Genomic DNA, 22,795 nt, shown 5'->3' with positions numbered 1-22,795 from the left:
ATTTTCGATCCAACAAACAGACAAAAATTATAGCCAAGACAGTAATTAAGAACTCTCTAATACATCGCAAAAGCATTAGAATGCTCCTTCAGGCAGTTTTGGCCTTGAGAAGGTGCAAACTTTTCGAAAAATGTCGATAAATGGCACTGTGCTACAAAAGTTGACCAGAAATATATTCAAGCGTTCTGATGCAAAATTGTATCGTGTTGGGATCCATGGACAACGAAAATGCCTTTAGTTTGTTTGGGTCACTTCGTTTTATTTTTTATAACTGTAAGAGTAGTGAAAATCTGGGTTTCTTACATTTTCAAATTTAAACGGGCATATCTTCTTTTTTTTCACAACGGATTTCTATTGATCTCTCTTCCTTTTAACCCTACGATCCATAACCACCTGGACGAACGGGAGTCCATAACCAGGGTACCCGGGTACCCAAGTGAAGTTTTTTCGTTTATGTAATATACGTACATTTTGTATTTGCATAAACGTACTTTTAGAAATGTAATTTACAACACTATCTTAACTCCCAAAATTGTCAACCATGTAAATAGTAGTTTAGAAATTATTTGAATAAACATTCAGTTCCTTGTTATCTCTCAACGCGTGCGTTTCAATCGTAACAATTGGCGACGAGAACAAAAACAATCAAAGAAAAGATTTGCAGTCGGTTCGTTGTGGAACACTCAACTACGTGCGTGTGCGGTCGTTATAATTTTTTTCTTCTCGGTATTAGCAAGCAACACCAGAAACAATGGCTAACGATCTAAAAGGCCCTTTTACAACAACAACAGGAATTCACCAAAACAATCCTTACACAGCAGCAAAAATGGATGGAATCCATTATGGGCAACAAAAAAGAGGCTACATCCACAATACGCAATCCTCCGGAACAGTTTATGGTGCCAGTTTTCCAAAAATTTAATAAAGAAGTGCAACAATGGGATTCATATATCCAACAATTGGAACAACATTTTGAAGAATATTCAGTGTCAAATGCAGAAAAGCAAAAATCATTTTTTTATCGTGGTGTGGTGCTGAAGTATTTGATTTGTTAAAAAATTTGTTTGGCGTCGCGAGTCTAGAACAATACACGTATAAAGAGCTAACGTCGAAGCTAACAGAACAGAACAAATGAGAAGTACTCAAACATACAGAGAATGGGTAGCAGATTTGCGAGGCCTAGCAAGAGCGTGCAATTTCGTATGTAACGCAACAGACTGCGCAACTAGCTTCGTCGACGACATGATTAGAGACCACATAATAGTTCACACACCACATGACTCTGTTAGAGCTGCTGCGCTACAGAAGCAGATAGCAACGCTGACTGATGTGTTATTGATAGCAGAGTCATATGAGGCAACAACAAGAGCAGTTGCTGCTTTAAAAGAATCGACAAGTGAGAAAACAATAGAAGTAAATTTAGTAAAGAGAAAACAAATCAAAGAAAACAGAAAATATGAAAATAAAAACAAAGAGAATAATAACCGAAAATTCAAATCGTGTTCGGGGTGTTTTAGTACACACAAAAGGGAAGAATGTAAATTCAAAAACGCAATATGTAACAAGTGTGGGAAAAAAGGCCACATTGCGCCTGTGTGTATGTCGAAAACTGAAGAAGAAAACAAAAACAAAAATCGAAAAGGTAAACAACATAGCAGTGACATGATTGGTACAATATTTGATATATCTGACGGAGAAAATATTGAGCAATTAAAAAGTTTTATCGATGTGGAAATAAGTGGACAAAAAATTTAATTTCAAATGGACTCAGGCGCGTCAATCTCGGTCATAAATTTAAAAACGTACGAGCAATTAAATAAACCAACCCTAAAGAAAAAAGACCGAATATTATTTGGATTTGGCAGAAAGAAAATACCTGTTTTAGGCGAACTGCACACAAGAATTAAATGTGGTAATCGGGAAAAGAGTGTAGCTCTTATTGTGGTAAACCTGAACGCGAGTGAAAACCTGTTTGGCTATGACTTATTTAACGCATTCGGTTTTGAAATTAAACAAATAAACAAAATATCGTATGAGAACAATGAAAAAGTGTTGGAACTTTGTGAAAAATTTAAAGAAGTTTTTGAACCCAGTCTCGGTACTGTAAAACATTTTAAAGCTAACATCCGTTTTAGCCAAACGCAAAGCCTAAATTTTTTAGAAGTCGACCAATTCCGTTCGCACAACTACCCCAATTTAAAAGTGAAATTGAATGACTGATTTCGCAAGGAATAATAATTCCAGTAAAATTTAGTGATTGGGCATCACCTATCGTTTTAGCAAAGAAGCCCGATAACTCCATTCGTATCTGCGGTGATTTTAAAGTAGCTGTCAATGCGCAGATAGACATAGAGCAGTACCCTCTGCCTACACGAGAGAATTTGTTCCATACAATCCGGCACGCAAAATATTTTTCGAAAATTGATTTGAAGGATGCATATCTCCAAATGGAACTGGACGACGCCTCAAACAATTGATGGTCATAAATACACCACTTGGACTATTCCAGTACCAACGGTTGTCATACGGCATAGCTAGCGCTCCAGCTATCTTCCAGAAGTATATAGAGCAACTACTTCAAGGCATAGAAGGTTGTGCTAACTATTTAGATGACATCATTGTTTCCGCACCGAACTTAGACGAACATTTAGAACGTCTCGACCAGGTACTTACGAAGCTGAAAGAAAATGGTATTCGATGCAAGCGACAAAAATGCGCTTTTCTGCAGGACACGATAACTTATTTAGGCCGGCAGATACGCTCACGGTGTATTTTACCCGACGAATCTGGCATTCATGCGGTAAAACATTTAAAATCACAAAGAAATGTTAAGGAGGTTGAAGCTTTCATGGGAAAAGTTAATTATTACCATAATTTTATACCCAACTTTTCAAGTGTCGCAGCTCCAATAAATATTTTAAGACGAAAAAATTTTACTTTTCACTGGGGAAAAACACAGCAAAAATCTTTTGAAGAATTAAAGTTCCATATAATAAATGCTGCACAACTGGCACACTTCCAGGAGAATCTGCCTATTGTTCTTGCTACCGATGCTTCACCATATGGTATAGGAGCTGTAATATCCCACATCTACCCTGACGGTTCTGAAAGACCAATCGCGTTTGCCTCAAAAACATTAGACAAACATCAGAGCAACTATAGCCAAATAGAGAAGGAATGTCTTTCAATAGTATTTGGGGTAAAGCGTTTTCACCAGTACTTGTACGGGCGTAAGTTCATACTTCTTACGGATCATAAACCGTTGGTGAGTATTTTTAACCCGGCTAAACATTTGCCATCGATGACTGCGCTCCGCATACAACGCTGGGCTGTTACACTAATGGCATACCAATTCGACATTAAGTATCGCAAAACATCAGACCATGGTAATGCTGACGCGCTTTCCCGCCTACCTAGTGGGTCCGACACCATTTTTGACCAAAAAGAAGAGTCCTGCTTGCAACTATCTTTTGATGATTATCTGGTAAAAATATCAAACATTCAGCGTTATTCTAAAGCCGACAAGACTTTACGACAAGTTTTGCATACGTCAGAAATGGCTGGCCAGAAAACTTACCACCAGAACATGAGAGTTTGAAGCCATATTTTATTCGAAGAGACAGTCTGACGATTTACAACAACTTACTTTGCCTCGAGACCTATTGTATTCGCGTGGTTATACCTGACGCATTAAAGGTTTCAACCCTATCACTTTTGCATGAAGGACATTGGGGCATTGTGAAGATGAAGCAACTTGCCAGGAAATATGTGTGGTGGAACAACATTGATGCTGACATCGCAAAAATTGCATCAGGTTGCGAAACATGCAAAATCCAAAATCAAGCTCCATCTAAGCAATATGAAAGCTGGCCAAAATCAACAACTCCTTGGCAGCGTGTTCATATGGATTTCGCTGGGCCTATATTTGGATCCATGTGGCTCATATGCGTCGATTCTTACTCTCAATTCCCTTATGTTTCATCCATGGCGAATACCACATCTGAGGACACAATAGCTGCTCTGTCCGCAATATTTTCTATTGAGGGCATTCCGGGTACATTAGTAAGCGATAACGGCCCACAATTAGTGTCTGACCATTTTGAAAAATTCTGCTCCAACAATGGCATTAAACATGTGAAAACTACGCCGTTCCATCCAGCGTCGAATGGTTTAGCTGAACGTTTTGTGCGCACATTCAAAACTTTAGTTCGGAAGAACATAGATGACAACCTTTCCGTTAAAGAAGCCGTGCATAAATTTCTATCCACCTATCGTTTTATGCCAAACTCCGAAGGTAAATCTCCAGCAGAGTTAATGAGGGGTAGACCAGTACGCACAATTTGGTCACAGTTGCTAGATCATACCAAGGAAAAAGGCGAGAAACATAAAAACAATAAATACCAAGTAAATGACGAAGTCTTCATCAGAAATTACGGCAAAGGAAAAAAGTGGATACCAGGCGTCATTCAAACGAAAATTGGTAAAGTTATATTTACGATTAGATCTGATAAAGGAATTTGCAGACGTCATTTAAATCAAATAAAGCCACGTAGTTCACCCGTTATACAATATGAAGATACTGAAATAGGTGCGTACGATGACCTCCCAACTTTTGACACCACCTAAGAAATGGCTAAGTTATAGTGGTTTACGTCTGAAAAACCCCACGAAAAAAAAACTATAACTGAATTTCCCATAATTTTCAAAAATATACAGCCCTATTCTGAACATTCCCATGGGAACTGTTTCCCTTGGGAGCGAAATTTCCCATTCCCACGTTTTCCATATTCTCAACGACGTGGGAACAACAAAACATGGGAGCTGAAATTTCGAAATTCGGAATTAGTTACACCAAATTATTATAGCATACTTTTGGGGGCTGTAATTTTGTTTTGTAATACAAAATGCCTATTTGCATTGAATTCGCGGTTTTTGAATTAGATTAGCAAAAACACAACTCACTTACTTCAACAACCGTGCATTGATTTATGGATTTTTTAAGTTAATGGAGTCAACGATGTGTGATGTTGTTCTAATAAGCACATTTTCTTCAGAATGTGCGAATTGGTGTACGCATTTTTTTTTAAAGTAATAGGAACTGTAAAAATTGTATGTTGATACGGAGTAATTTTAGTTAGGAGTTTAACGAGTATATCGCTAGTTTTACTTATTCCTAATGATCGCTAGAACTCTTATTTTGCATATTTAAAAAAAAAAAAATCAAAAAGATAAATTCGGATATATTTCTCGATTATTAAATATTTTTGCGTGTTATTACATATCGTCACCATAAATTTCCGAAGACGTATCTCAAAAAAACAAAAAAAAAAGTAAATAAATAAAATACGTTTTTGATTGAATCTAAAACGTTAGATTTTTTGTGGATTTTTATTTATTTTATTTTTCCAATATTTCGCAATTGTATAAATTGCATCCTCAGGGAATCTACAAAATAATTTATATTCTTAATATTGGTATCACAGCTATCGACTTAATAATAAGAACAAACACAAAAGATACATTCTGACACTGAGATCGCTTACATGTAAAAATTCTAAAGTCAAGTAAACTTAAAAACTATGATGGGATTCACTATCATCGTCGCCGGTTATTATTGCACTGAGTTACTTTTGCATATTGCACGATCTCTTTTTGAGTGTCAAATGTCTGTAGCAGTAAGCAGCATTGTCGGTGTCTCTCTTGAAATTGATTCTCTCTGATGTTGATAAGTTATTGATGTGAAGCATTTCTAATGTAAGTCTTCGGCTGTAGTTGTTTTCGGTGCCTAGTATGCGTGTTTTCTCAAAGTTTGGGAGATGATTGCTCGACTTGCAATGTTCTGCTAGTGCGGTTTTTTGTGTGAGGTTTTGGTTTCTTAATTTTATGTCGGACTTATGGGCGGATAATCTTGTTTTTAACTTGTTTTTGGTGGTGCCGACATAGAATTTTCCACATTTCTCATTAGAATTGCCATCACATTCAATTTGATAAACAACGTTGTGTTTGTCACATTTTTGTATTTTATCCTTGTGTTGCTAAATAATTTTCTTAGGGTGTTATTAGTTTTTGGGGCTATTATGTATTTGTTATTGTCATATAGTTTTGATTTTCGGAATCTTTCAGATAGTTTTGGCAAGTAGATCATTGATTTATATATTTTTTCCTCCTTCTCTGGCTCTCTTCGCGAGGTGTGTTGGTTTATTAATCTATTTATCATTCTTATTGGAAAGTTGTTTTTGGTTAGAATATCTCTGATTTTGTTTTTATTGTTGTTGTGAAACTTTTCGTCGCTTATACTAAGTATTCTGCGGACTAAATTCTTGGCTGTATTAACGATCATTTGTTTCGGGTGCTTTGAAAAGAAATTTATTATTCTCCCCGACGCCGTAGGCTTCTGATACCAATCCAATTCCAGTTTGTCATTATTTCTATAAATTAGAGTATCTAAATATGGTATGCGTCCATTTATTTCCTCTTCCATGGTGAATTTTATGTTGCTATTAAAGCTGTTTAGTATAGTCAGTGTATCAATTATTGCATCTTGCTTAGTTATCACAAATAGATCGTCAACGTATTTGGTCAATAGGATAGGTTTCGTCGTTAGTTTTTCCATACTGGTGTCTAAGAGTTTCTCCATGACTATGTCAGCCACCACAGGAGAAGCTGGCGACCCCATCGGCAGTCCTTTCTTTTGTTTATATATATTTTCGTCAAATTTAAAGTAGCGGTTGTCCTTTATACAAAATGTAAGAATACTGAAAAATAAGCCCTTTGTCATATTAGTGTATTCTTTGAGTTCTCCCCATCTTTCCTCAATAATCCTGATACCTAGATCTACCGGTATACTCGGGAATAGGGATACTACGCCAAACGAAACCATCTTGTCACTTTCCTTTATCGTCAAATTTTTAATTTTTTGTTTAAACGCCATTGAATCTTGTACATTGTATTTGGAATTTGTGGTTAGGTTCTTTAATATTTTAATCACATATCTACATAGTTCAATGGACGGTGAGTTCACAGAAGAACATATTTGGCGTAACGGGAAATCTTCCTTATGAATCTTCGGAAGTCCGTAAAGTCTTCGTGCTGTGGCCACGTCATTTTTGAGTCTGATTCTTTCAGCTTGTGAAATTAAGTTATTTCTAAAAAGTTCTTCAACCAGTTCGTTGTTCTTTTTTATTAATCTTGTGGTAGGATCTTTATTCATCCGTTGATATGTCATCATATCAGAGATTATATTTACCATTCTTCGTTTATAGTCATTTTTGTCCATCGCTACTGTTGCATTCCCCTTGTCAGCATTTAAAATAAGTATATTTTTGTTTTGTTTTAGGAACATGCGGGTGCGTTCCAGTGTGCTGTTCACAAATTTGTCTCTTTCATTATCTCTCATCTTATTCATGTGTGTGTCTATCATTGTAGTGAACTTTGTCCTCATTATTTCTTGTTGTTCTCTGTCGTTCCACGTTTGTATTACATCGTCACCGTCTGCTATTAGTTTGAATAATGGAAATTGTTCTTTTGTTGTTGGGAGCCCAAATTTGTCTCCGAGCGAGAGAAGCCACTTTACATCTTCTGGGAATTGAGTGTTTGTTTTGTTTACAAACCAATTTTCGTTTTGTTTTATGTTGAGTTTTACCATTTGTTGTTGTTTAAGTTTTTCGAATTTCCTTTTTTGAGTGTTTTTAATATTGTTTTCTATATTGGTTATTATGTTATTTTCGTTTTGAGTGATTACATCTTGTTCGTTTTGAGTTAAGTGATCTCCTAATGTTTCTTCTATTTGTTGTTGTTCTCTTTGGTTGTTTTTAATTTCATGATGTTTCTGTTTAATTACTAGGTTAAGAATCGATATATCCTTTTAGTATGTTTTGTATGTGATGTATGTGAGGTGTTTTAAAAATATTATAAATATTTTTGATGGCATTTTTAATAAAATTAGGAATAATTCCATTGTTGCGACATCTAATCAAAAATGTTAATGAACACTTGGTTTTTGCAATTTTCACCTTTGTGTTTTTGTGTTTGTTCAAGCTGTGTTTGATGTTATTTCTGTTTTTGATGATTTTGTAGATCATGTTGTTGGTTATCGGCGTGCTCTCCGTATTATAATTTGAAAGTGTTGATTTTATTCGACCTTTTTCATTTATGTTAGAAATAAAACTTTTTGAGCTTTAGATCAATGTGGATTTTTATTTATTTTATTTTTCCAATATTTCGCAATTGTATAAATTGCATCCTCAGGGAATCTACAAAATAATTATTATTCTTAATATTGGTATCACAGCTATCGACTTAATAATAAGAACAAACACAAAAGATACATTCTGACACTGAGATCGCTTACATGTAAAAATTCTAAAGTCAAGTAAACTTAAAAACTTTGATAGGATTCACTATCATCGTCGCCGGTTAATATTGCACTGAGTTACTTTTGCATATTGCACGATCTCTTTTTGAGTGTCAAATGTCTGTAGCAGTAAGCATACACCGACAATGCTGCTTACTGCTACAGACATTTGACACTCAAAAAGAGATCGTGAGATCGTTTTTTTTTAATTTTGTCGTGTAGGTGTCTTAAAATATGAAATTTCATAAAAATATGAAATTTCTTGAAATTTTTTTTCAAACTCCCACACTGTTTGCTGGGGAGATTTTTCCCACAAAAAGACACAAAATTCTCCCACAATTCAAGATAGAGAATGTATGATGGAAAATGGGAAAAAAAACTCCCACAAAATTTTATTCCGAATACGAAAATGTGGGAATGGGAAAAAATTCCTAACTCCCATGCGTTCAGAATAGGGCTGATAATGTTTTTTTGTTTTGTTCAATATTTTTTTGAAAATTGTGAGAAATTCAGTTATAGTTTTTTGTGGGGGTTTTCAGACTTAAACCACGATAACTTATTCATTTGTTAACCGACTTAAAAATTAATAACAAGTTCGAAAGATATTATTCACTCCTTTAAAAGGAAGAGAGATCAATAGAAATCTGTTGTGAAAAAGAGAAGATATGCCCGTTTAAATTTGAAAATGTAAGAAACCCAGATTTTCAATACTTTTACCGTTATAAAAAATAAAACGAAGTGACCCAAACAAACTAAAGGCATTTTCGTTGTCCATGGATCCCAACACGATAGAATTTTGCACAGTGCCATTTATCGACATTTTCCGAAAAGTTTGCACATTCTCAAGGCCAAAACTGTCTGAAGGAGCATTCCATTACCTTTGCGATATACTAGAGAGGTCTTAATTGTTGTGTTGGCTACAATTTTGGTCTTTGTGTTGGATAGCAGATCTCAATGGTTTGGCTGTTATATGCAAAAATATCCAAAAAACGCAAATAAAAAACTTCAAGTCAAAATCGGGAGGTTCGATTTTCATCGTAGACATATGGTCCAGAGGACTTTTTTGCCAAGTTCAACGCGAAGGACCCATTAAGGTTTTCATATCGCCCCGGCCTAATGTATATGCATGGTTTTAGCATCGAAAGGATACCTTAAGCATGTCCGATCGTTCTCAAAATTTGTTATGATTCTTCTGTAGTGATAAATACATAGTCCATAAAGTTTTAAGATGATATACCAATGTTTACTATTTTTGCCTCATTGTCCCAAAGAAATGCATCCACTGTGCAACAGCACTTACGACTTGCTTTCTATTCATTAGGTAAGACATAAGGAGCTTACAGGCACTGTTAGAGAAACCATACAAATCACTGAATTTGGTTAGCAATAACGCAAGATCGACACGATCAAAAGCTTTATCCAGATCAAGTGCAACTAAGACATTGAGCTTCGTACCTACAAAATTGGCCCGTACGCGATCCGTTAAATCAAGCAGTAGAGACGCCGAAATTTTGTTTCTACGGAAGCTACATTGCGCATCGCGAAGGAAAGAATTAGTATCTATGAAGGCAGATATCTGAAATTTAAGACTGTAATCCACAATTTTGGAGCAAACTGGCAGTATAGAGATAGTTCGAAAATTGTTAAGGTCATGAACAGCTCCCTTCTTTAAAATAGGAAAAATCTTACATACTTTCCATGCCGTTGGGAAAGTTGAAATCGTTACAGTGACATTAATAAAATTAAGCAAATGCCCCGAGATCGCGGTATAAATACGCATCCAAAACTTTAATGATAAACCATCAAGGCCAGCCGCATTAGACTTAATAGACATAAAAGCTTTATCCATTTCTAATGCAACGAAATGAGAATATGCCATAGTCAGGATCAGGGTTATACTATGTTTACATTAACGAAATCCACTCAATTTCAACTGTCAATTTCATTGCTCAAACGTCAAATGAAATCCAATCGATTTCAGATGAGTTTTCGTTTGGCGTATACACAAAGGAATTGACAGATGAAATCGAGTGGATTTCGTAAAAGTAAACATAGTACTATATTGAAAAGGTGTGTTAATATTAATTTGGTTACAAAAAAAGATACCATTAAGTTCATCAGGACTCACATCGCAATCATAACATTTATCAGCAGATACGCCATTAGACTTTACGCCATTCTTTACTACTTTTTGCACTATCAAATAGCATTGAATGGGCTGATCTATTTGTTTAAAAAAATTTTCAATTTACACTACTTTTGTTTCTCGCATACTCCCAAAAAGCAATATCATGCAAGGAGTTGAAATAATCAATCTCTCTTGATTTGTACCAGTCAGTCATTATTCTGTCGAAATGTAGGTATCCTTTCAACAGGAAAAATACTATAAACTTCTCACTAATGCAAGATTCAAAACTACTAAAAAGCATATCGACATCAAGAGAATTATATAGTGCGGAAACATCGACAGAAGAAATATGATCATACAGTATGTCCTGGTTTACTGCACCATAAACAATACATACACAGTCTTACATAAGTATACGTACGCCCCATAAATTTCGGGTTTTAGAAAAAGTAATGATATTTATGAAATTCCAAGTACACAGGTTTATTTCGTCTCACTAATAAACAATATTTAATACAACAAAAGTATATTCCATAATATAAATAACGGTAAATTTTACAAAAACCAAAAAATGATACTTACAAAAGTATACATACGCCCCAAGAAAATATGAGTATTATCGTACAATTTATGGAATTAACAGCAAAATGTATACATTTTATTGTTTTGGCGAATTTGTCTGGGTGTCCAAGATATATTTTAGAGAAAAAAAATAATTTTTGGGTGTTAAATGCCGTTATTTAATGCCAAACTTCTTGTATAGCTCGTTAAAGGGGACCCTTGCCGATTTCTTTCCGTTTTAGGTATTTGAGTACACAAAAGCCACAATATTAGTGTCAGATTATTGATTTTGATATCCTAGAAAGCTTTTTAGTTGACCTTGTGCATAACACACCTTCCTGGGCGTCGATAAATTCACATTTTTCCTGGGATATCTCAGGAAGTTAATAGATTCCTCGGAATTTTTGGCTCAAATTACGTACAGAAGACCTTGAATTGTGTTTTAATATGGTGTTATATAATCCTTGGACACCAATTGAATACTTTTGTAAGTATCATTTTTTGGTTTTTGTAAAATTTACCGTTATTTATATTATGGAATATACTTTTGTTGTATTAAATATTGTTTATTAGTGAGACGAAATAAACCTGTGTACTTGGAATTTCATAAATATCATTACTTTTTCTAAAACCCGAGATTTATGGGGCGTACGTATACTTATGTAAGACTGTGTATATTCCTGCGCAGAGTTCACCATCCTATCCCAACAAAATTTGAAGGAAGGGGTTCCGTGCGGTGACGTGATTTCACGGCATCTTTTGCATTGTTTCAAACGAAGTCGTGAAAGATCCGATCTTTTCATCAGCATTTGAACCAATGCAAAGGAAGTCGTGAAAGATCCGATATTTTCATCAGCATTTGAACCCATGCAAAGGAAGTCGTGAAAGATCCTATCTTTTCATCAGCATTTGAACCCATTCCATCGATTCAATAGAGATGAATTTTGTGGTTTTATTTATATTCATTTTTCTAAATATATACGATTAATTATTTACAAAAGGTTTGATGTTGTCGGAGACTCGAAATCACAACCAACGTTGTTAAAACCCTCGTCGTAATGATAATGTCATTGCAAAGGGTTGGTGAAAATGACATGCCAAAGCATTGGTGGAAATGACATGCCAAAGCATTGGTGAAAATGACATGTCAAAGCATTGGTGTAAATGACATGCTTTGGATCCAAAAGTGAATAGCATCTTTTGGGGTCCACGCTCATATAAAATTCATCGATGAAGATGCTAAAAAGATGACATGCCAGCTTACTTGCACCCATGATTGAATGGCATCTTTGGCATCGAACATTTTGCTGGGTATTATTTGATAAAAAAAATCAAAGAGTGGTCAGATATGCCAGGACATATAAATTGATCAGATACCAAAACAGCCTCGGGGTTACTGACAAGAAAGAAATCTAAGAGCGAATTAGAATTTGTAACGTTTAAAATCGCTGTGTGGGACAGTGCATCGATTAGGCGAAGATGACATGAGGCATGGATATTGGTTTATGTACCCGCTATGCTCAATCGGCCATTCACGACTACATACAAAAAAAAATAATAAAAAATAAAAAACAAAAATAGAGAATTATAATTGTTTTGTAAGGCGCTGAAATGTTTTTTGTTGAAATTGGGTACCGCTAGGTGTTCATAGGTACCCCTTGCCCTCCCACGGGTTCCTTACGAACCCCCATATGGGTCTCAGTATATTTGAGAACCCCGATCTAACTAGAACATAATGATGCTCAAAGATAAATTTCATATACGAGATCCAACATTAATTTATTCAGGTAGGAAACAATTCGTATCAATATTTACAGTTCTTAAGACTAGTCGTGGCATTTCATAAAAAAATGTAATGGCGTTTGACTTTGTCAACATTACAACCAAAATATTAATGTGGGTTATTGGATGTCCATCCCAACTTTTAATTCAAAGACGTATTCTCAAACAGAAAAAAATATATAATTTAGAAGTTAACCCAACAGCTCAACAGAGGTTTAGAACAGATTGAAGACGTTAGTCTTGGATTTAAGCCAATATTTAAAAGAAAAAAAAATCCAGCTGGGATAAACTTTAACAATAGAAAAGTCGCCGAAATTGTGTAAACTTATAGATATGGGACGGGGTAACATTTATGAGAAAGTCTAAGTAAATTCATTCATGATCTGAGATGAGGCAAAGTGACGAATAAAATTCGTATTCGTATTGTATATAGAATAACTTACTTAGTTGTTTCGTAAATGTACATGGCGACGCATCTATCAGAGCAAGTGTGTAATGTTTTATAGATGACTTGTAATTCCCAAGAATTTTGTGCATAAATCCAAGACGTAGATGTATATCATTTGAGCACGGATAGTGTGAATTCATATACAGTATCTCTTGGAAAGCTCTTATAGACCTGCAAATAAAAAAAATTCATTATAAATATTATTGCAAAATATTATTGCAGAAACCTTTACATCTTTAAACATTTTTAGTTTTTTTATTTTGGTGAAATAAATTTCAAAGTAGGTTTTTTATAACACCATTTCAAAGATGTAAAGGTTTCTTATAACACGATGACAAAGGAGACAAAGGGCAGTGTTCATTAGTCCATATTTATATATATAAAGGTTCCACAAACATGTCAGACGGGACAGGAGAGACTTCTGCCATATCAATGAGTGCACCCCGATTCATATTAGCTCAATAATATGGGACCTACTGTTTATCGCCGAATCCGAACGGCGTGTCTTACGACGTCACTTTATAGAGAAGTTTTACATGGCTAAAATACTCAGAAACTGTCGCAAACATTATTGAGGGTTATTTTATTTATATTAGACAATTTTTCTTTCGGCAATTGTCAGTTTAATTGAGAGAGAGGTGAGGCATATGGTAACCCTTTGTCTCTCAACACCCTCTCTCACCAACAAACTGACAATTGCCGCAAGGAAAAGAAGAATTGTATTTGTATGCGAAATTGCACTTGAGGTAATTAGTCAACGACGTAAATTATGACTGATGTAAAGTGGCACAAAAAAAAGTGACACGGTACAAGTCCAGATCTTACCCAGCAAAATTTTAAGGAAGGGGTTTCCTACTATGGTGTGTTTTCATGGCACCTTTTGCATTGGTTCAAACGAAGTCGTGAAAGATCCGATCTTTTCATTAGCATTTGAACCAATGGAAAGGAAGTCGTGAAAGATCCGATCTTTTTATCAGCATTTGAACCCATGCAAAGGAAGTCGTAAAAGATCCGATCTTTTCATCGGGTCAAACAAGCTGTTGAACAATAACAAATCAAAACATTTCTTCTCTTTGTTACGCTTTTTCTTGTCAATCGTGTCTTATCCCAGCAAAAAATTTTGGAAGTTGTGAATGTGGAGTTATGATTTCACCCAGCAAAATGTTCCATGCCAAAGATGCCATTCAATCATGTGCAAATGGTCTGGCATGTCATCTTTTTAGCATCTTCATCGATGAATTTTATATGAGCGTGGACCCCAAAAGATGCTATTCATTTTTGGATCCAAAGCATGTCATTTACACCAATGCTTTAACATGTCATTTTCACCAATGCTTTAACATGTCATTTTCACCAATGCTTTGGCATGTCATTTCCACCAATGCTTTGGCATGTCATTTTCACCAACCCTTCGCATTGACATTATCATTACGACGAGAGTTTTAACAACGTTGGTTTTGATTTCGAGTCTACGAATTGTAAATAATTAATCTTATATATTTAGAAAAATGTGTATAAATAAAAACACAAAATTCATCTCTATTGGATCTATGGAATGGGTTCAAATGCTGATGAAAATATCGAATCTTTCACGACTTCCTTTTCATAGGTTCAAATGCTGATGAAAAGATCCGATCTTTAACGACTTCCTTTGCATTGGAAAAATGCACTCCGTTGGATACAACCCAGCAAAATGTTCGATTCCAAAGATGACATTCAATCATGGGTGCAAGTGATCTAGCATGTCATCTTTTTAGCATCTTCATCGATGAATTTTATATGAGCGTGGACCCCAAAAGATTACGTTCTTTTCTGGATCCTAAGCATGTCATTTTAACCAATGCGTTGACATGTCATTTCCACCAATGCTTTGGCATGTCATTTCCACCAATGATTTGACATGTTATTTTCACCAATGCTTTGACACGTCATTTTCACCCATGCTTTGACATGTCATTTTAACCAATGCTTTGGCATGTCATTTTCACCAACCCCTTGGCATGAAATTTTCATGTCTTGTTTGGAAAATGGAAATGCTGTATTGAAATATGGTTTTCATGAAAAACAAAATTCTTTATTAATTCAAACGAATTCATGAAATAGCTACAATTAATTTATCAGTTTAGTTTTTCAAAAGTTTACATCCAAAATTGCAATGTAATCACCACCGCTGCAACGCAAAAGATTACTTCCTTCGTTCTCCGCAACTGATATTCTTTCATCTTACAAAAGGTTTTTTCAATTATCTTCCCATCACCAGTTCAGACTTCAACATGGACTCCAAATGCACTCCTTTAAGTATTTTTATTTCGTAAATTACTTTTATTTTATAATTTTGTTATTTTATAACGACATTTTGGTAATTTATAATCTTTTGTTTAGTGACGGAAATATGTAGGGATCTACAACCCGGCTTGCTTTAGGGATCTCTAAGAACAAAATGTAACGAACGGGGAGGAGAGACTTTTTATGGAAAATACCATTTATGCTTAATTAATTTATTTTTAATTGTTGCTTTCCAAAAGTCGTTTCTTCTCTATTTTCAGATTCTTGTTCCTTTTCGTTTCGGACTTTTTTTCAAATTCCCAGAAGCGAGATTTGATTGATTTCGTTCTATGTCAGATTTAGAACAGACAAGGGAACTTTTAAAATAGCAATGTGTGCAGTCCGATTCTATTTTTAGCTCGATGGTTGGGGCTTCATATAATACCAATTGTTTAGAAGTTTTAGTTGTTTGATATGCAGGAAATGTAAGACAACATCACGACGACAGTTCTAACAACTTTGGTCTGTTCCAGAAACTGCAAGAATCTACTTATTTTTACTACGATAACAATTTTTCCTTTATGTTATCGGAAAAAATAGTAAAAATTAGTAGATTTTTGCAGTACTGGAACATACCAAAATGAAAATAAACAGGTGTGTAAATAAAAACACAAACATGGATCGATGGAATGGGTACAAATGCTGATGAAAAGATCGGATCTTTCACGACTTCCTTTGCATTGGTTCAAATCCTAATGAAAAGATCGGATCTTTCACGACTTCCTTTGAACCAATGCAAAAGATGACATGAAATCACGTCATCGCAAAGAACCCCTTCCGTCAAATTTTGCTGGGAATTTATAAACAGTTGCTTTAGAGATGCCTACAAAAAAACAAAAACAGTGGCCTAATTATGTGATTCGATATCGAGTTGTTTCGAAACGAGTACTCAAAAGTACAGTACACATTGTCAGTTTTGTATGTTATCGGTTTGTAGAAGAAAAATAAAATTAGTAAACATTTTTTGTTTCCGTTTGTTCGGCTTAAGGTCAGAAAATTAAAAACAGAAAATTTTTCGGTTTTTAGTTTATGTTTTATTTCCGATATTTCGACTATCTTCGATAGCCATCATCAGGGATAAATAAAACAATCATATAACAATATTTACTTTATTTTAGTATTATTTGTTGTTAAACTGCAACCGCTTTTTCATCCTCTTTTGCTACATTAACTTTCCAACTAAAGTTTTTTGGTGTTTTTCAATTGTATTCCTATAAATCTGCGCACTGTGTTCTGTTCAGACTTATAATTCATTCTGTTTTCAGCAGGTACGTTCACAATATGCAACATTTCTAGAATGAATCTGCGTTTGTAATTGTTTTCCTGCGCTAGGATATCTACGTCTTTAAAATTGGGCGTGTGTCCTTCTTTGATGCAATGGGCTGCAAGAGCTGTTTTTTGCTCCAGTGGCTTGTTTTTAGCCTTCAGATTTATGGGTACTGAGCCTGGTCTTTAGTTTTGTTTTTGTTGTTCTAACATATGTCTGTTTACATATATTGGATCCGTCACCATTGCATTTGATTTTATACACCACATTAGACTTCTCTTCATTTGGTACTTTTGACTTAGTTTGACTAAAGAAGTTGTTGTTGGTATTGGAGCTTTTGAAAGCTAATTGGTATTTTCCATTATTAAATAAATTGGAATGTGAAATCGTTCAGAAAAGCCTGGAATGTATGTTGGCCTTTTGTATATTTTTTCGACGTGTTTAATTAAGCCATTAATAGTTTTAGTGGGAAAAATCATTCATTTTTAGAATGGTTCTTATTTTCATTTTGTTTTTGTTGTAAAACTTCTTGTCACTTATATTCAGTACCCTGTTGAAAAAGTTTGTCGTAGTATTGATTTTCATTCTACGAGGGTGTTTTGAATGATAGTTTATGAGTCTGCCGGAGGCAGTTGGTTTTTGTTACCAGTCCAATACCAATATATTATTCTGCCTACGTATTATGGAATCAAGGTATGGCAATTAATTATTAGTTTCACCTTCCATGGTGAAACGTAACCGTTTGTGGAAAGTATTAAGAGTGCTCAAAGTTGTATCTACTTCGTTCTTCTTAATGATACAAAATATGTCGTCTACATACTTAGTTAGAATCCTGGGTTTTATAGTCAGTTTTGCCAAGGAATCATCGAGAAGTTTTTCCATTATGATATCGGCGATAACTGGTGAGATTGGTGATCCCATTGGCATCCCTTTTAACTGCTCGAATACCTTGTCCTTATATAAAAAATATCTTGCATCCTTAATACAGGTAGATAAAATTTCAATGAAAAGGTTCATTGGGATGTGTGTGTGTGGTCTTCAGTTTTCCTTTATCGTATTAATAGCTAAGTTAACTGGGATACTAGGGAACAGGGAGACGACATCAAACGATATTAACATTTCATCGTCTTCAATCCGTTGTTTGTTTATTCTTGATTTGAAATCTATCGCGTCTTTGATATTGTATTTTGAATTAGTGGTCAGAATTTTCAGAATTTTTAGCCATATACCTCGAAAGTTCGTACGTCGGAGAATTTAAGAATGAACATATAAGGCGCAAAGGGGTTCCATCTTTGTGGATTTTAGGCAGTCCAAAATGTTCTGTTTTTAATTTTCTGACCTTAAGCCGAACAAATGGAAACAAAAATTGCTGATCAAAGGTCAACAATATCTATATACAAATTAGTAAAAAATCTCAGCATTTTTAACAGAAAATAACAAGAAAAATTGTGAAAACTCCCTTGCACTCGTTTGAGAAATAATAAAACTAGAATTAAAAAAAAATTATAGAAATTTATGCATTCATTAGCCAAAATTTACTGTTTGCAGTCTTTAAAAATAATTTAAACAAGTAGGAAAAGCGTTAAGTTCGGTCCATTAAATTCAATCACATTTGAATTTACTTTCTCCGTTCTCCAATTAATCCAAGCGCATCTGATTTTGCTTCATCATCCTAAAGGTTTTTTATGTTGCCTTCCGATCACTAGTTCAGCATTCGACATGGACTCCAACTGGACCCCACTCCATTCAAAATTTCCGTCTCGTGAATTACAGCAAAAATTTTCGCAACTGCGTCAGCTAGTTAACTACACAGTCTTTTCTGATTCAATTGGTGTCCAAGGATTATATGAGACCATATTAAAACACAATTCAAGGTCTTCAATTCAATTTATCAACACCCAGGAAGGCGTGTTATCCACAAGGTCAACTAAAAAGCTTTCTAGAATCTCAAAATCTATAATCTGACACTAATATAATGGCTTTGGTATACTCAAATACCTAAAACGGAAAGAAGTCAGCAAGGGTCGGCTTTAACGATCTGTACAAGAAGTTTGACATTAAATAACGGCATTTAGCACCCAAAAATTATTTTTTTTTCTCTAAAATATATCTCGGACACCCAGACACATTCGCCAAAACAATAAAATGTATAAATTTTGCTGCTAATTCCATAAATTGTACCATAATACTCATATTTCCTTGGGGCGTAGGTATACTTTTGTGTCATTTTTTTTGGTTTTTTTAAAATGTACCGTTAGTTATATTATGGAATATACTTTTGTTGTATTAAATATTGTTTATTAGTGAGACGAAATAAACCTGTGTACTTGGAATTTCATAAATATCATTACTTTTTCTAAGACCCGAGATTTATGGGGCGTACATATACCCAGCAAAATGTTCGATGCCAAAGATGACATTCAATCATGGGTGCAAGTGATCTAGCATGTCATCTTTTTAGCATCTTCATCGATGAATTTTATATGAGCGTGGACCCCAAAAGATGACGTTCTTTTCTGGATCCTAAGCATGTAATTTTAACCAATGCGTTGACATGTCATTTCCACCAATGCTTTGGCATGTCATTTCCACCAATGATTTGACATGTCATTTTCACCAATGCTTTGACACGTCATTTTCACCCATGCTTTGACATGTCATTTTAACCAATGCTTTGGCATGTCATTTTCACCAACCCCTTGGCATGAAATTTTCATATTGTTTGGGAAATGGAAATGCTGTATTGAAATATGGTTTTCATGAAAAGCAAAATTATTTATTAATTCAAACGAATTCATGAAATAACTACAATTAATTGATCAGTTTAGTTTTTCAAAAGTTTACATCCAAAATTGCAATGTAATCACCACCGCTGCAACCCAAAAGATTACTTCCTCCGTTCTCCGCAACTCATATTCTTTCATCTTACAAAAGGTTTTTTCAATTATCTTCCCATCACCAGTTCAGATTTCGACATGGACTCCAAATGCACTCCTTTAAGTATTTTTATTTCGTAAATTACTTTTATTTTATAATTTTGTTATTTTATAACATTTTGGTAATTTATACTCTTTTGTTTAGTGACGGAAATATGTAGGGATCTACAACCCGGTTTGCTTTAGGGATCTCTAAGAACAAAATGTAACGAACGGGGAGGAGAGACTTTTTATGGAAAATACCATTTATGCTTAATTAATTTATTTTTACAGTGTTTTATTTAACTTGCTTTGGTGTGTGTTTAGTTCAAATCTGGTAACTCATTTTTAACACGGTTGCAGTTGACCAATCGAACTAAAACTTTGCACACTTTTCAGATTTGGATGACAATACACGAATATGAAATCAAAACCAATATTGGTCCATTTTTACACTGTTTTAGAGTGTTTTATCTAATTTGCTTTTCAAATCTGGTAACTAATTTTTCACACAGTTGCAGTTGACCAATCGAACTTAAAATTTGCACACATTTCAGATTTGGATGACAATACATGAATATGAAATCAAAACCAATATTGGTCCATTCTTACAGTGTTTTTACGGTGTCTAACTTAACCCCCTTTTCAAATCTGGTAACTGGTTTTTAAATGGGTTGCAGTTGGCCAATCGAAGTAAAACTTTGCACACTTTTCAGATTTAGATGACAATACGTGAATATGAAACCAAAACCAATATTGGTCCATTTTCCAGTGTTTTAACGGTGTTTTATTTAACTTGCATTTCAACTCTGGTAACTCATTTTCCACACAGTTGCAGTTGACCAATCGAACTGAAACTTTGCGCACTTTCCAGATTTGGATGGCAATACATGAATATGGGTCAATTTTCCTACCGCCCCTTATAGCGGTACCACCCGATTTCAGGTATTTTGAGGATTTTATATTCATTTTTGCGCGAATTAGCTGTCATTTGGCATTTCCAATGATACAGACATTTCCCCATCAAAAATTGTGAACATAGGTCCAGGTTTTGGTATAGCCCCCTTATGGCGGTACCACCCGATTTCAAGTAGTATGAGGATTTTATTTTCATTTTGAGGCCGAATTGGCTGTAACTTGGCATTTGGAGTCCCAAATGGTACAGAAACTTCTCCACCAAAAATTGTTGACATAGGTCCAGGTTTTGATATAGCCCCCATATAGTGGTAGCACCCGATTTCAAGTGTTTTAAGGATTTTATCTTCATTTTTACCCAGAATTGGCTGTAACTTGGCATTTGGAGTCGCCAATGGTATAGAAACTTCCCCACCAAAAATAAGGACGTAAGTCCAGGTTTTGGTATAGCCTTTAGATAAAAACTTTAAAATGCCTAAAATCGTGTAGTACGATTTTAGGCATTTTAAAGTTTTTATCTAAATTTTTGGCCTAAATCTATATATATAAAAATGGTGTAAAAAATGTATAGTAATTCATAAAATGAGAACGGCTAGGCCGATTTCTGTAAAATTTTTTTGTCAGTTATTCGTATTTTCGAGGAGAAGGTCTTTACGGAAGAAAATTTTGGAAAATCTCTCTGGAAAAGTCGGAAAATTGGAAAAATCGAAAATTGAGTTTTTTGTATGAAATTTTATTCCTTATAGCGAGACGAAGTTCGCCGGGTCCGCTAGTTGACTATAATTTTGTTCTCAGTGGTCAAAAAAATTTATTTACTAAAAAGTTAAAAATAAAAAATAATTTAAAAAAATAAAGTTTCAGTGTTTTATTTAGAAATGCATTTAGAACTAGAAAATAATAGCGGTATTCACTCATGGTGGTAGATTTACAACTCTTGTTAATGTACTATATGTACTAGGGTTTTTTACAACAAAGTGTGAACGTCTTTTATTTATTTTTTTATTTATTTCAATTCATATTTGCCTAGTCTTTCGACCTTAAGCTGTATACTACATTATAATGTTTATATAACAAAATTAATATAAAATAAAGTAATAAGTAAGGAATATTTAATCTTCAATCTTTTTTGTGAATTTGTAAACAAATCAAACATCTTAACGTCGTCGTAAATCTATCTTTTAGTTTCAGTTATATTACACTTTTTTCATAAAAATTTGTTTTTTTTTCTTTGCCTCCATTCTTTCATTCTTTTTATTTTTCCCATTTTTCTACCACAAAACTCTGACATACAATAAAACTCACAACAAAGTGATGGCAAAACAATCAGCTGTTCTACACCCTTGTAAAAGTACAATGGAATGTTTACAATGCTTTTAAGTCGAGTAAATTAACAACCCTGTGGTAAATTAAACTTTCATGTATTTTGTTGTTGTGGTATTGTAAACACTTGTAGATCTACAATATTAACAATATGTACAATATCTACAATGCCACTTTACCACCATGAGTGAATACCGCTAATTTGTTGCTTAGCATCAATAAATATATTCTTTCTCATGATGGAAACTCTCAAATAAAACGCTTGCATTTAAATGATAAATGGTGGCACAATTAAACCGCAAGCGTTTTATTTGAGAGATTCCATCATGAGAAAGAATATATTTATTGATGCTAAGCGACAAATTATTTTCTAGTTCTAAGTGCATTTCTAAATAAAACACTGAAACTTTATTTTTTTAATTGTTTCTTTTCAAAAGTAGTTTCTTCTTTATTTTCAGATTCTTGTTCCTTTTCGTTTCGGACTTTTTTCAAATTCCAAGAAGCGAGATTTGATTGATTTCATTCTATGTCAGATTTAGAACAGACAAGGGAACTTTTAAAATAGCAATGTTGATGTTTTTATTGTATATAGTATTGAACTGAAAATGTGGGATAAAGACAAAGTTTCATCCGATTTTTCTTAAAATTGATATTTAAGGTTTTAATAGTATAAAAAACATTTCTGCAACATTTTTTGAAAATTGGCCCACACTGTGACATAGCCGTACCGTCCGATTTAAGATATTTTAAAGATTTTAGCGATATTATTTAACCGATTCGG

At 34.3% G+C, this 22,795-nt stretch overlaps 1 protein-coding gene across 4 annotated transcripts in view; it reads right to left on the bottom strand.

Moving 5' to 3' along the window:
- Utx (Utx histone demethylase) overlaps positions 1-22,795 on the bottom strand; it is a 420,122-nt gene that overhangs the window by 267,961 nt on the left and 129,366 nt on the right. For all 4 annotated transcript variants that reach the window (XM_073968616.1, XM_073968617.1, XM_073968619.1 and 1 more), the window contains one exon: positions 13,268-13,443. In XM_073968616.1, coding sequence (XP_073824717.1) covers positions 13,268-13,443 — 176 coding nt within the window. The remainder of the gene's footprint in view (positions 1-13,267; positions 13,444-22,795) is intronic.

This window comes from Musca autumnalis, unplaced genomic scaffold, assembly GCF_047663935.1.
Source record: "Musca autumnalis isolate F117 unplaced genomic scaffold, ASM4766393v1 scaffold_2, whole genome shotgun sequence".
Lineage (NCBI taxonomy): Eukaryota > Metazoa > Arthropoda > Insecta > Diptera > Muscidae > Musca > Musca autumnalis.
Note: the sequence above shows the minus strand (reverse complement) of the source record. Positions and strands in the feature narration are given on the sequence as shown.